The sequence below is a fragment of the Danio rerio genome, chromosome 13 (assembly GCF_052040795.2).
Source record: "Danio rerio strain M-AB ecotype USA chromosome 13, GRCz13ab, whole genome shotgun sequence".
NCBI lineage: Eukaryota > Metazoa > Chordata > Actinopteri > Cypriniformes > Danionidae > Danio > Danio rerio.
Window position 1 is genome coordinate 41,443,289 of NC_141033.1, and position 16,712 is coordinate 41,460,000.

Sequence of the window (16,712 nt, forward strand, 5' to 3'; positions counted from 1 at the left end):
ATGGACTGTGCCCGGCTCCCACAATGAAACGCAAACAATAAGAGCAGCGGATGATGAAGGAATATGAGCAGCGCTTTTTTTCTAAAAATGCAAGGTAAGGAAATTGAATTTGCTACCCCAAGATAAGTGTAACTTTGTACTTACTGTAGTAGCCATACAAAACTGTGTCTTCAATCTGCACCCTGGTTTCATTATTTGCTGCCCATTCCTATAAAAAAAAAACAATCACAACAAAGTCAGAAAAAAAGTATTAAATTCAGTGGCTTACATTCAACAACATTAAGACATGAGATATTATCGTGTGATTAAGAATATAGCGCTTTCAATTGTGGAACAGAGCATTATAAATACAATGTATTGTTATTATTATTATTATTAATATTGGGCTGTCAACTGATTTAAATGAGTTTTTCTAGATTTTTATTACTTAGTTTTTTTGAGTAATGTTATGAGTTTTGTGTGCTTAATGTTTTTTTTTTTTTTTTCAAATTTAAAAAAATTCCAAAAATTAGCTTAAAACAACAAATATACAGGCATATAAATTCAGATATTGTGTATAATAACTAAATTTTGGGTTTTATTTGTCCAACAATTGAACATGCTCAAGAAGCAAATCTTGAGAAATGTATACTATTGGTGTCACAAATTTGGTATGTTTTTGTGTTTTGATACATTCATTCATTCATTTATTTTTTTTCGGCTTAGTCCCTTTATTTAACAGGGGTCGCCACAGCTGAATGAACCACCAACTTATTAAGCATATGTTTTACATAACGGATACCCTTCTAGCTGCAACCCAATACAGGGAAACATCCATACACACTCATTCACATAGATAGACTACACATTCTAAGCCAGTTTGGTTTATTCAATTCACCCATAGTGCATGTCTTTGGGTTGTGGGGAAAAATGCAAACTCCACACAGAAACGCCAACTGGCCCAGCCGGGATTTGAACCAGCGACCTTCTTGCTGTGAGGCTACAGTGCTAGCCACTGAGCCTTTTTTGATACATGCATAGTTTAAAATGTAAGTTTTTTAAACAAAAATAAAAAGTCCTGCTTTGTTTTGTTTTTGTTTGTTTTTTTTATGTAAAAAATTAAGAGTTTTATTTCTATTGTCATTGCATCAAGATGTATGTGGATGTGTAGTACTGAGTCAAGTAGGGCTTAATTTGTGGAAGAACAAGTCGGATCCAGACCTCGGAAATCATTTCACTGATCCCCTCCTTGCACGCTCTTCACGCACTTCCGCGACTCTCCAACCCTCTTCACTTTTGTCCGTGACAACAACCCCCCTCCAAACGCTCTGCACTTTTGCCCATGACACCGCCCACGCTCTTAACTTTTGTCCGCGACACAACCGCGCCCCACCCCCCGCTCTTCACTTTCATCTGTCAACGACTCCTCTCTCTCCTTTGGTAACATGTCAGATCAGTTACCCCAATCTGTTCTGGGACCTCGAAATTTACAAATGAAGCACTGGAGTCAAGTAATGACTTAAAAGTTACTAATCATACAAAGCAAATACAAAAGCCATTAATTACAAATTTAATTATGAAATTATTAATTAGAAATTCATTACATTTTAAACACAACACTAATCACAACAAATAAAAATATTTGTTATTCTGACCAAAAATTTTCTATATGAAAACCATATTGTGAAAAATGGAGGAAATGTTTTTTAATGGAAAAATAACATTTATTGATAAAACAAATATGAATTTATTTAAAAAAACACATTTTACTACTTAAACCAATACCTAATAGTCATTATAACATTCAGTAAATCCAGAAAAACTGAAAAATGTTTAGTGATCACTTATTTATTGCCATAGCTGTATTTTTTGTTTCATCTTCCATAGCTGATTTTTTTCTGTATATTTTCCATAGCTGTATATATGACAGCACTACAAGGCACACAAACAGCACAATATGTGAATCTAGACATATGACATCAGACATGAATCTCAAAGGATAAAAACATGACCAACAAATATATAGTTATATACCACGAGGTATAGCTCGATTTTTATGACAGGACATCAAATGGTGCCATGGGACAGTGGTGATACAAAAGAAGTGGCTCTCCAAGTGCAGAGTGTTTTTTTTATTCCCAATGTGTCAGAGATTCCATCAAAAACGTGACCTGACACTTTGATGACTCACAGGTTTTCCGAGTAGATCCAAATGCCAGAGAGAATTGCTGTCTGCCTTTGCCGCAGTAATTCACTCTCTCTCTTTTTCTGACTCCTCGTTTTCTATGAACTCCATCCTGCATTCATAACTCAACATTCCATCAAGCCAAAAGAGCAAATCTATAATTGCTACAAGAGCAATAAAAAACATAATTCTGCTGTTGGATCAAAATGATATGTCATACTTTGAGTCAGCTGTTATGTATCTAGACAGGTCAAGAAATTATGAGAGATTTCATAAATATATGTTGACCTATGAATTTCAATGATGTTTCAAATTACTTGTCATTATTGGATAAGCACTTTAGAAAAATAACCCCTACAGAGAGAAATGTATACATCTGACAGTAATAAGAACATTTTTGGACAATTTCAGTGCAGTGAGTGAGGCGGATCCAAGAACCGTGAGAGTGGAATGAGGCCAGTGGCAAGAGTGTTAATGATGGTCACCTGTGCACACAACAGTCTCAACTCTAACAGAGGAGCTCTGGAAAGGAGGAGAAACAACTAGGCCTGAAAACTTTATGTTTTTGTTCCCTGAATTAGATATCTACATCCACTAGCATGTAGTTCAGGACATCCCCTTTACCTCACCCGAGCCATGCAGCTCTTATTGAATTTCTTATTTTGGATCAGGAACACAAGGTTCAAAGGTTCAAAACTCACTGTTCAAGGGAAGAAGGAGAAACTGCGGAATGTTAAAAACACTTTACAAATAGAATAAAATAAAATGAAATGAAATAAAATAAAATAAAATAAAATAAAATAAAATAAAATAAAAATAGGCAGAGGCAGTCTCAGACAACGAATGCCAAAACTGCAAACCAACATAAAAACAATTACAATAAAAATACAATTTGATATCGGATCAGTAATAATCATAACTGGTTATTATGTACTGACGTCATTTATCTCATGTGCGCTATGTAGCCGTAGCTTACTATGGCGAGGGAGGCAAGCACGAGTATGTACAATGAACCAACTACTTAAAAACGCAGAAACTGTGCACAATTTCACAGCGTGTGTGTTTGTTGGACAGTCTTTCACTGACACTTACAGCAGAAGCCCCTATTTCACTGCGATTGAGAGAACGAAAGTAAACTCCATTTCTCTTTCTCTCACTGTGGCCCATTTGACCTGCTGGCGTGGCGTTTCCTCTCCTATCGGCGGTTATTGTGATACTTCTGAATACAGACACGAGTACGTGTCTGCAGAGTTTTCTCCACTGTGTCTATCATGGATCAGCTGTGATCGCTGCTGTGATCGCTGCTGCCGTTTATCAGTCACTTATCTGTGAAGAGCACCAGCGAGTAAGAGCCAATCGCAGCTTTCTGTTGAGTGTGTGACCAATCAAAGGGGTGTAAGAGAACTTGCTAGACAGAGCTCAGAAAGCAAGCGGGATACTTATATTTGTTTATTTGCAATAAATGCTTGTGTTATTTTAATGTACAGTTTATATATCTGACTGTATTAAAGGACAAAAGTGTATTACAAATATTATATAAATAAATAAAAAAATATATACATTTTAATACAAGAAGTGTTGTGCTGTGAAGAAAACATAAACCGTGATGCAATGAGATATAGAATTGAACTGAATCGATGGCATGATAATCGTAACCGAACCGAACCATGAGACCATTGTAGGTTCACATATCTAGTAGTCATCCTTGAGGGGCTGCTGCCACCTGTTTAGTTTATTTTATTTATTAAAGTGTTTTGAACTTTTGCCGGTTTCCCGTCTCCTCCTTCCCTTGAACAGTGAGTTTTGAACCTTGTTACATTGGTGCCAAAACACAGGAGGAAGGAAGAACTCGCTGGTGGAAACAGTGTGTGTGTGTGTGTGTGTGTGTGTGTGTGTGTGTGTGTGTGTGTGTGTGTGTGTGTGTGTGTGTGTGTGTGTGTGTGTGTGTGTGCGTGTGCATGCATGAATGTATATACAGGCATGGCCGAAATTATTATTTACACACCTGGGGTATATTTATAGTGCTCAGCACATATGAGCATATATAATTTTTACTAAAGGATACGTTACAATATTATTTTTGTGTATATACATAAGATTACACCCATGGGCTATATTTATAGTGCTCAGCATATACAATATTTTCTATATGATGTGTTAAAATATCATATTTGTGCATATAGATTAGATTACACCCCTGGGCTATATTTATAGTGTTCAGCATAAATAATATTTTCTATTTGATGTGTTAAAATATCATATTTGTGCATATACATTAGATTACACCCCTGGGCTATATTTATAGTGCTAAGCATATATAATATTTTTATATGATGTGTTAAAATATTATATTTGTGCATATACATTAGATTATACCCCTTAGGTATATTTATAGTGCTCAGCATACATGAGCATATATAATGTTTTCTATAGGATGCGTTACATTATTATATTTGTGCATATACATTAGATAAGTCAGACTCAGTACAAATGGCAATGTTTTTTTATGTTTCTATAAATGTTTTCTGCTAATTAAAGTTTTATTTTATATTTTTCCCAACACATTAATTTCTGTTTAATAATTTTTGGTAAGTGATTCTAGGTTTTTTGTTACATTCTGTTAGATTACATTAGTACATACAGTACTGAGCTCAGCATAAATGAATACACCTCGTTTTGAAAATGAATATTTTTATCCAATTCATAGTAAATATAGGATATATATCTTGGTGCATTTGAACAAAAGAGATTTATTAAACGGATGTATTTATAAAAATAATATTATAGTCACCGAACATCTTTAGAAATAGAAAGATAATAAAATTAAATTCATGCAAATATTGCCAAAAAAATTACAAACTATTTATCAACAAAATGTTATATACTTTTGTCTCTTTTGATTTTTACTTTTTATTTTTCATTTAAAATTTGGGCTGCTATTTCTTTTTTTTAAACCATTATTGTAAGTTATTTTGCTTGATTAGCTACAAATTTGGCTTTACTACTGACTGATCTAATGTATATACACAAATATAATATTGTAAAGCATCATATAGAAAATATGAATTGCTTGTAGTTACATATGGTGATCACTGTATATAGTACAATATTGAAAATTGCATGAATGTATAAAAAAAAAACAAATATAAAATGTAATGCTTGAAAAGCGGGTGACATTCTTTCAAATAAATGCTATTGTTTTAAATGCAGTCGAGGCTTTGACTATATAAAAACCATACTCTCTATTTAAAAAGGAAAGGTGCTTTCACTTGAAAATGAGACAACACAGTAAAGAAAACAGGTCTTTTAAGTGTCCAAATGCTTCCTGAGGCCTCAGTAGGTGTCACAAATCTGCCTCCTGGTTTAAGCAGATCAGCTTTGTTGGTTTCTAAAAAAAAAAAAAAACACACACACACACACACACCCACAGAATACCAAAGATCTGCAGAATAAAACAAGTCTGATTTAACATCAATTTATCTAGCAAACTCTAGCAAGCCCTACAAGTTCAGCGTTGGAGAGTGCATCCTCATTAGCCAAACCCAGGCCTGTCAATCACCGCCGTAATCTCTTTAGCGGAGAGAAACAGAAATAAACCTACAGAGTCCTACGTGCACAGGCTGCATTAAGAAGATGTTTAGTCAGGAAGGTTCCTCTGCCCATTAAGCCAGCTTACTCGACTGGAGGAAGAGATACATTTGATCGTCACATCAGAAAAACGGATTACCGGAAGGCCGGAGCCAAGGAGATCGCTGCCATAATCTTGCGTGTTTATCCAAGACTTGATGGCTCCTTCCATCTCAACCTCCTACAACAAAAAGCACCTGTCTGCCTGATTTATTATGCGACGGGAATCACAGCGCACTTCAGGACGATTATCAAACGACATTTTCCCACCCATTTGTGTGAGAGTATTTCATCACAATCTGTTGTAATCTTCCAAGAACAGTTGGAATACATATTATTCTGTGCTCTGTAACAAGGGCAAATGTGCCACCATGCACTGCTAGGAATCACTGTTATCCCAGAATGAACTAGTGTGACAATATTGTGGACAGGCCAAAACTAAGTTTGTTTGAACTTTTTGAGGGGGATGCTAAAGTTTTCAGAGGGAAACTTTTTGGAAATGTTTGCTCCAGCTGGTAAAGACCTACAATCTAAACAGGGATAGATATACTGTGTATGCATGTGTTTGTTTGGAGTTTGCTTTGGCATTTACCGAAAGGTTTGCTGCAGTTGGAAAACATCCTCAAACTACTACCGGGTCACTGCGATCTTTCATTTTTTCATTGTGATTTTGTGATTTCTTTGTAATCTGAGGCTCTATCTTATTTGATTTTGAATTCATACATTAATATTGTAAATATGATTGTTTTCAAGCAAGCCAAAGCATAAAGATCATTATAAATAAATATGGAGTGACTTGTGTTGAAAAAAAAAGAACTTTTGAGTATATCACAGCATTTAATATTATTCTGTGTGCTATTATGGCCAAAATACTGTCATTTCAACAACAACAAAAATGTTTGGGAATTTAACAAATTGTATATAAAAATTGTATAGCTCATCATATGAATTCTATAAACAATGAATTAAATATATAATACAATAAATAAAAGATTGTGTATTTTGGGTCAGCAACATTCCACCATAATTTTACTAAGTTTATGTTTTATGCAATTTAACACCTTAAATTGATTGATCAAACCCAAATCTACTCAACAAGCCGAGATACTGTTCATGATTTTTGCACAAATTAGGTTTAATTATTTGTACAAAGAAAAAACACCATGACCACAAAAGTTTTTATGTTACATCAAAAGCTTATTTTATTAAGTTAATCAAGTTTCAAATAAGCGGCAACCTCCCGTTTTCCCTCATGAAGCAAATACGGAAGTAACTGAAACTTAAATTCATCGACTCGCCTTTGGGGGCTGGCTCCAGGAACTTCAGATGTATACTGACATCTATGCTAAACCGGTCACTTTTATAGCTGATAAAACATGTTTACAGCTTGGTACAAAAGATGGTTTTAGTACATATAGCTAATATTACCCACTATGACAACTGTGAGGGGTGTGAATTTTTTTATAACAAATCTGTTTCGCTTTTATTATGTTATATTAAGCCTACATAATTAGGGGCGTGGCCACTTGAGTGACATCTAGGTCATCTCAGCTGATTCCACCTGATTAGCAGCTGAACTCAGCATATACATTGTATTTTTGTTTTGTTTTATGTGGCTTTACACAGTCAATTGCATTTTGCAATTATTTCCTACAATTATCAGACAATATTATTGCTTAATTTTGCTCACAAACCATTCAAGTTGCCTCCATTTCCCAGGTGAGTGAAATTATATACTTATATATCATATCTATAAATGTATTTGTTTTACTTAAGATAATTTATCGATTATATTTTCTTTAGACCTGGAATGCACTCCAGAATCTGACAGATTGGTCATTCCTAGATTTCATAAATAGTCTTGCATTTACTAGCACAGACTATAATTGAAGTATTTGTGTTTTTCACGTTTTCCTCCTGTAGAAAAACGTCATAAGCTTAGCCGCTCAAAATATTACAACAGAGTTTTTAAAAAGACTAAACACTTTACTGATATAGTATGTAACCAAGCACAAACAATTGGAACACAAACGAGTCGCAGGTATTGAAGTATTAATCGTTTCTTCCAAAGAAAATTCTGTTTGAGCAAAATGCTAGCAGGCAACTTTAGCTCCACTGACGCTCCATCTCTGCCCTTGTTTGGTCACCCACGGCCGGTGCGATGACATGCTAACAAAATGGCGACGGTCGGCCACGCCTACTCGTAACTTCATTTGCAGTCTTCAGAAACCTATGGGTGACGTCACGGATACTACGTCCATATCTTTTACAGTCTATGGTTTCAACATGTTTTAAAGTTATTGCCTTAATCATGCAACACCATAACAAAATGCTAGGTTCCACACAATCCCTTAATCTTGTCTCGATGTAAATTGATTAACTCAATGGTTTTTTTTAATTTTAAGTTCATTGAACATAAAAAAATAAACTTGTCCCTAAAGTTGTCCCCTTTTAGGACTTCTGATAAAGATGCATATGAGAAACATGAATAGGAATAACAAACAACAATAAATGGTCAAACCATTAGCTCTAAAAGCAAGTGTTTTTATGACTGTACATAATAATATAATATACAGTTTGCAACATTAAGCAGCATAACAAGTTGTTTTTTTACAGCATAAAATTAAGTCTCGAGCCAATAAGGCTTCAATGGCTGCATCTGCTCTTACCTGAAAGAATAAAGTCAATCCAATGTTAACTTAATATTTTAGTTGACAAGTAGAATGACTAGAAAAATGAATTTGATGCACACAAAATGTAAAAAATCAAGTGTTTTTTTACAGTGTACAGCGCTGGTCTATTTGCTATATTTCATTACATTATGAATCAAGATCATCTCTGAATTTGGAAGAATCTATGAGTTTTAAAGAAAGTGTGTTACAGAAAGATCAGAGATTTAATTAACCCGATAAAGTGGTTGAGAATCTCTTTAGGTTAACCTCATCCGCCTTGACAGATGATCTCAGATATGATCAAGCAAGTCTGCCTACTTCAGAGCACTTGAAACCCCTCAACTTCCAATTAACGAAATTAAACCAGTAATGAATCTCGTCTAATTCCGATAAAGTCATATCTGGTCTTGACCTCTACAAGCCCTTTTTTAACAATCTTAGGGCTGATCATTATCTCAAATGAAAACCAGGTCAGCCCAGTCTGTACAGCTCAATTAAATCTGGACAAAACACAGTCAAGTAGTGTTTTTACACACTTCCAGGGTGACAATACTGTTCACACATTATCGGATATTTCTGATGTATTTACTTTTACATCAACCACTAAGAGGGACAATCAGCTCACTGTTGACAGACAAAATATGTTTATTATTAAACAATGGAAACAGAATTAAGCTCCACTCAAATATGCTGTCCCTGGCTGTCTGCAGAGTTCAGAGTTCAGAAATCTAAAACCACCAAACCTTCAATAAAAACTGCAATCTTACATAAAAATGCATGCTTACTCTTTTATCCAATAATCTTACAAATGAGAAATTAGAAGATAAAACACCCAGAGAGTAGATGTATATAGATACATTCAAGTTAGTTTAGCAGTTTTTTTTTAATCCGTAATTTTCAATTACGATTTTATTTTTAACATTAGGGCTCAACGCTGTCAAGTCAGGCAAATAGCCAAATATTTTTACTTGCCCTGCCCAATTTTTTTCCCATCAAAAAATGTAAAAGAGCTATTATGGCTAGACGAAAAAAACGGTATCGATATTTATTGAGCGAACACCATTGTCAATATCGATAAAAAAAGATTTGATATGTAGTTTTGCTATGAATCGCTAGTTTTATTAAAATGTGGCAGCTGAGCGTGTGCCTCGGAAGCAATGCCAAAAAACTTGCTGTAAGTTTGTCATTTTCAATGGAGGCACGCAACTTGCACAACATGCACAATGCGGGTACTGAATGACTGGCACATGTTGTGCAAGCGGCACACACATACAAATGTGTTGTGACGCGTTTCAGTTTTCCTCTGAAATTAGTTGAAAACTATTCCAAATGCCATGAGGGCACTGCGATTCATAATTACCTCACACAAACATAGCACATGCAAACATTGTAGTGCTTTTTACTTTTCTCCATAAACTTGTGTCGGAGTTTCAGCAATGATTTGTCCCTTTGTCATCCTCTGAGAAAATGCTTGATGGTCACCTAGTTATGAGAAATGACCATGTAGCGTGAGCGCAAAGCACATGGTCAAGGAATCTAAGTGTATGCGCTTGTCACTTCAGGTCAGAATAAAAACACACGCAAAATTTTGTACTGTATAGCAGCAGTGAGGAGATTATAAATAAAAAAGGAAGTGAAAATGTGGCTTTTTGGTTTCTTTTCTTGTGCATCCCAGCCACTAGAACCCCATCTGAAAGATTTTTAGCATAGGGCTAATATAATTATTCAACTTCACAATTTGTAATGTTGCATTATGTATTTGAATGGTGATTGTTAGGTATTTTACTTGAAAGCTCAGATTTGACTATCATAGTTTGTTTTGTTAACAGAGTTTGAGGCTTACTTATTCACACCTTACAGATGTTGATCTACCTTAAAGTTTATTTAGATTGTTCAGTGTTTAAACATTGCATTGCACACACTGCAACATTTTATTCATTAAGTTGGGCAACACGGTAGCGCAGTGGGTAGCACGTTCACCTCACAGCAAGAAGGTCACTGATTCGAGTCTCAGCTGGGTCAGTGGGCATTTCTGTGTGGAGTTTGCATGTTCTCTCCGTGTTCGCGTGGGTTTCCCCCATAAGAACAAAGATGTGGTACAGGTGAATTGGGTATGCTAAAAATTCACCGTAGTGTATGAGTGTATGTGTGAATGAGTGTTTATGGATGTTTCCCAGTGATGGGTTGCGGCTGAAAGGGCATCCGCTGCTTAAGACATATGCTGCGGTTCATTCCGCTGTGGGAATGCCAGATTAAAAAGAGGACTTAGTCTAAAAGAAAATGAATGAATGAATTTATCAAGTTTAAGAGTCTCTTTAACACTCATGTTTATTTTATTATGAACAGAAGAGATATTTAGTTTAAATATTTTTGTTTTTGACTATAAAAGTATTTGCCTTAGTAATGTTGGCAAATTAAAACATAGTGGTAAAATAAAAAATTCCTAATGTTCCTAAATTTATTGTTAAAAAAATATTCAATAATTACGATACTGAATTATATGAAACATGATATTGTGATACTTTTTTTGCAATTTCGCCCAGCCCTAATAGCTATTTCTTAGCCTTATTTTAAATAATGTGTCAAAAACAAGCCAAATACAGTTAAGTTCTTTAAAAAACACTTTTTCAAACTATTTGTCCTACTGTAGAAGAGGTGGAGTGAGTCCACTGCTTCACATTAGTGTTTGCTAAAATCTAATTTGTTTTGTTACTTGTTATTTTTTATTAAATATTTAGTAAAAAAAATATATATATATAATTAAACATATTATGTATTTATTTTTGTTTTAATCAGACTAGTTTTAATGTCAGGCAAAGTATATTTTGCACATATTTTCATTTCTACCTCACAAAACGGTTAGCAGCTTTCACTTTTTTTGCATGTGACTAAAATATTTAAAGATATAGTACACCCAAGAAATTTAATTTACAAAGCCTCAAAGGTTCCAAACCTTTATGAGATTCATTGTTCTGTGGAGCATAAAAGTAGTTATTTTGAAGTATGTTATAAACCTGTAACCATTGACTTGGAACTCAATGGTTACAGGTTTCCACCATATTCTGTGTTTAAAAATCAAAGATGCGTGTGACAAGTGAAGGGAGATGACAGAATTTGCAGTTTTGTTTTGTAAGCATATCAAGTCATTGAAATCAAACATATCAAACCATTGCTCTCCAATTAGAGTGACAAACCACACAAATGCAAAGATTGTCATCATTATTTCAACCTCAGTATAAAGCAAAACCCCTATGATTTTCACTGTTAATATAGAACACAAAAAAGATCCTACACAGCAGTGTTTCTCTCTAAAAAAAAAAGACATACATTCGAATTGTGAGCTAAGTCTTATGAAGCTATAGTGTTCTCAAATAACTAAGTAATGCATATTTTCAATTGCTACAGTTTCTAATATGTTGCACTTATATATATATAATAATAATAATAATAATAATTATAATATATATATATATATATATATATATATATATATATATATATATATATATATATATATATATATATATATATATATATATATATATATATATATATATATATATATATATATATATTGTTTATGTAGAAACCCAAAACAGATTTGAGAGCTACAGAAATGGGTAATCTTTTTAGCGAATGATGGTTTGACTTTCATCCAGTTCTAATCAAAGGCTGTGGCATGGCTTCAGAAGAATTTCAAAAGTTGTCTGTATTACTTTTATGGTAGTTTTTTGTATTTTAGAACTTGGCAGGTTTGGGTTATAATACGCTTTCATTGTATGCAAAAGAGGAACTAAGTTTCGCGGAAGTTCTAAGTGAAGCGCTCATTAAAAATCTCATGTCAGAGGAGGTAATTCTATGCTTAATTATTCATTATCCGTGAGGAAGAATGGTGGGACCATGGTTGCATTAATTATGCCATTCAGTTGCCATAGTAACCACTGTCTCGTTAGACCATTGGAGTCTCATTGTAAAAGAAAGATGTGCTTAATTCAGTCAGTGAAGTACAAACCTGAAGTATCGATCTCTGTCTTGTCTTGTATTGCATTTGAATGTATCATGGGATGCTTTAGGAAAGAGTGCAGCAAAAGGCTAAATACATTTTCAAGACGCGAGAGTAATATAACAACAGAGATAGCTTTGCTTGAATGAACAAAAAATGAAAAAATTAAAGAGCCAGTATTAAGTCAAAATTGTCATGTATTACTTTCTTAATCCTCAATTTTAATGCAACTAAAAAAATTCACATTAATGCATTTGGACCTCAAGATGTACTACTAAAACTCGTTTTTATATACATTGTTCAGAAATGTTATTTGGAATTATTAGAATTTAATTAGTTATTAAGTTAGTTATTTAAAAACATATACTTATGAAAGATGACACATTTATTTTTAACACAACAAAATTTAATTTGGGAAACAATTAAATTAAATTTTAATGAACGGATGTTCACTTTTAAAAAAAAAAGATCAACATTTCATTCTGCAACAGTTTATCAATAGAAATGCATGATTACTAATCATCAAAACTAAGACCTAGTGTGTGAGAAAGGCTAAAAATATTTTACCAAAAAGTCCAAAAAGACAATATTTGTGAAGTTTTGCTCTCTTTCTAAAAATATTTTTAAATACATTATTAATCTCCCAAACTACTTCATATCTCATGTAAAAAAATAAATAAATAATTAATTGGTAACATGCTTCAAGGTTTTTTTTTTTTTATTTATTAATTTTGTTTATATATTTATTTATTTCATGGACCAAGATGTATTTATTATTTATATTATTTTAGTTTTTTTTATTATTATTCTTATTTTAAAGTTTTTTTATCATTAGTAGTAGTAGTAAAAAAAACTCTTATGATACTGTTCTGTGCCTTTTATGGTACAGTTGAAATGAAGGTACACAATTGTTCTCATAAGAAAAAAGTGTTGGACAACTCCTTCTTTCTTACAATATCTATGAAAATAAATATTACTGGAAAGGCAAAGTGATTTTATGAATGATTTGCATATTAAAACAAGAATCATCATTTAAGGTTCATTTAAGGTTTTCATTATTAAGTTATATAAAACAAAACAACTGGTAAAACAAAACTATAGGTATTGTAAACTAAACATTTAATGCAATTTTAATAAACATTTGGTAAGCATTTACTGATAAAGACTTACAGATTTATATTTATTTAAAATAAATTGACACATTTTGGATACAGCAAAATGCCTTTAAATAGGTCTTGAATGAACACATTTGACACTGTTAAGGTACAAAGTATCTTGCCACTGTAGTGGTACCTACATGGATCAGATTTGTATTTATGATAAAGGTGCAATATTGTTTCTGCAGGTTTTAAAAACCAAAGGTACATTTTGGCTTCCCATGGTGCAAATAATGTCCTTAAAGGTACAAACTGCAATGGTACAAATTTGTTTCTTTGTCTTAAGGTACAATTCTGTTCCATAAAATGGTACTGCCCCAGTGACAAGAGTTTGTACCTTCGTACAACATTTTACCAGTTTTCTGAGAGAGTAGGCTTGTATTTTACAGTACTTTAAAAATACTCAAACATGTCTCTGTTAATGTTTTCAAACAAATAAATTTGATTTACCAAAGTCACACAAGTGCCATTTTCACATTTGTCACAACCATAAAGAAGAGATGTCACATCCATAATGAAGCATTTTCCTCATAAGTGCAAAAACACCAAATAAAATAAAACCAATCATTTTTGTTCTATAGTAAGCCAACTCTAATCCTTTTGATTAGCATTATTTATTTTGGGTTGAGCAGTGTGATATACAGAATTTCTACAAAATCTGTTGTATACTGCAATCTCACATACTTTTTTGGTAATATGCATAACGCATGTTTATTTTACTCATTTAAAATTTAAAAAAGATGTTTAGAGAATTAAATTTTCTGATCCCATAGCTTGTGGTTAGTTGTTTTGGAAAATATTAACAGATATTTAGATATAAGTTTAATTCACTTTCTTTGTGAAATTCTGCTTTAAGTTTTTACTGCAAATGTCACATCAATAACGCTATAATTGCTCAGTAGTGGTAGTAGTACTCTGGTCTGACTACACAGTGTTGTTTATACTAGGAGAAAAAAAATAAGCCAATTAATAAGCAAAGAAACATTCTATATCCTTTTAACATGCACTGTTGATTAATCATGCACAATATAGAACACCCAATATATTTATTAAGAAAGCATTTTGTATTTCATTTTTGCTTTAAACTATGCAAAATCATTTTACCTGTCACACTTGGAAAATTAAAGTTAAATCACTGAACCAATCACAGATTATGATGGAGCAAGGTTTTTTTTAATATATATATATATATATATATATATATATATATATATATATATATATATATATATATATATATATATATATATATATATATATATATATATAAGAATAAGGTTACCTTGTAAGTGCCATTGGGGTGCTTCATGAAGGACACTAGGAAGATATCCACCGGAAGAAGAGCTGATGTGATGAGTGCAATAGCCAGAGCACATATCGCCGTGATAGTAGAGATAACCTCGCTCTCCTGTCGACTCTGATACTTTCGAATATAAACCCAGCAGAAGGCCAAGATGACCTAAAGATACAAGGAGACAACATGAACCGTCAGATTTGTGATCCGTTACAGCACTGCCCTACTGAATCATCACAGTCAATCTAAAATTTTAAATTCTTTCCAAATAGTTATTCAACACATCGAGTGAGATTGTATTCATATCAAAATATATTACGCAGGATAAGAACTATCGCATTGTCAGATTCTTCCAATATCATGCAGCCCTAATATAGATTCATTATTATTTTTAAATCTCTTTAAACATGCACTTTTTGGGTAAATCAATTTCAATGAAGGGACAGAAATCTCTTAGATTTTAATTAAAAAATTAAATTTTATGTTTAATGCTGAGCACTATATATATATATATATATATATATATATATATATATATATATATATATATATATATATATATATATACAGACATATACACACACACATACACACACACACATTATGAAAATGTTCAAGAGGCCTGATGTTTGTGATTTTTTTAAACTGTAGGTGATAGCTCACTTTAAAGACCATACAAGTTTACAGCACTATTTAAATACCTCAAAACATGATTTTATACTGATGGAAAAAAAAGACTTGCCTATGGATTTAGAAGCCTCTAAAAAGCATTGCATTTCATCTCATTAAAAGAAACACTAATGGAGTCCAACTTTCAGAAGGAACTTGTTTCAAAGTGAAAGGTCGTATTCTAAACACATCCTCTATAAGCTCTCAGGACGCCGCTAAAATGAGCTTGTGATTACGGGATGCTGTTTTCAGACCGGGATCAATTAAGAGCCCTATGCGTATTAGATTCTGCCTGAATTGTTGGTCCGATAATGACCCGATGCTCTGCATTTAAATCAGGATGCAAGGAACAAATTATAGAATGGGAAATACTGCTCTCTTTACACTTGTTAAACTCCAGCAGGTTGCATTTTAATTAGAAAATTACAGCTCGGGTGCCACTTCAATTAAACACCTCAACCAAGGCAGAATAATAACCAACTATAGAAGTGATTGTCATTTGTGAGCCACTAAATGGAACTTAAAAATGGACAAAAATCACTATTAAACATCACTAAATGGACAATTATAAGATATTATTTTATGTATATATAAAATATAATCACCAAACAAACTTTCAACACAATAACAAATCTTTGCTGTCATAGAATTGTAGACTTCATCATAAAAGTAATGATTAGGGCAAAGATGGTTTCATATTCGCACATTCAGACTTTCTTCCTAGTAATATAAATATCAGAAAATACATTTTTGCAAATTTCAAATAGGCAAATCATATTAGCAGCCAATGACTATCAAAGTAGATCATTGTTAACATTCATTGAATTGTACAAATGATTTCACACGAATATTAAAAGCAGCAAAGTAAACAATATAAGGATTGTGGCACAAGCTGTCACTGAACGAATGTGAGAATATACGTAACTTTACCTCAGTGAATTTATGTGTTTGTATAGTTTGGAGGGAAGCAACCAATACATATTCATAGGTGACACTAGAATAGGGGAATGTATTTTCAAATGTTCACAAATGAAATACTAAGAAACAAAAAGCTATCAATAGATGATATCAATACAGCAACATCTAACGTTAATTATGAATATAAATTACGTAACGTTAACACATA

The 16,712-nt window shown here is 32.8% G+C and overlaps 1 protein-coding gene across 1 annotated transcript in view; it reads right to left on the reverse strand.

The window, feature by feature from the left end:
* The window catches only part of lmbrd1 (LMBR1 domain containing 1), a 172,495-nt gene that overhangs the window by 155,344 nt on the left and 439 nt on the right, over window positions 1-16,712 (reverse strand). Inside the window, 2 exon segments of the mRNA NM_001008612.1 lie at window positions 145-208; window positions 14,906-15,082. Coding sequence (NP_001008612.1) covers window positions 145-208; window positions 14,906-15,082 — 241 coding nt within the window.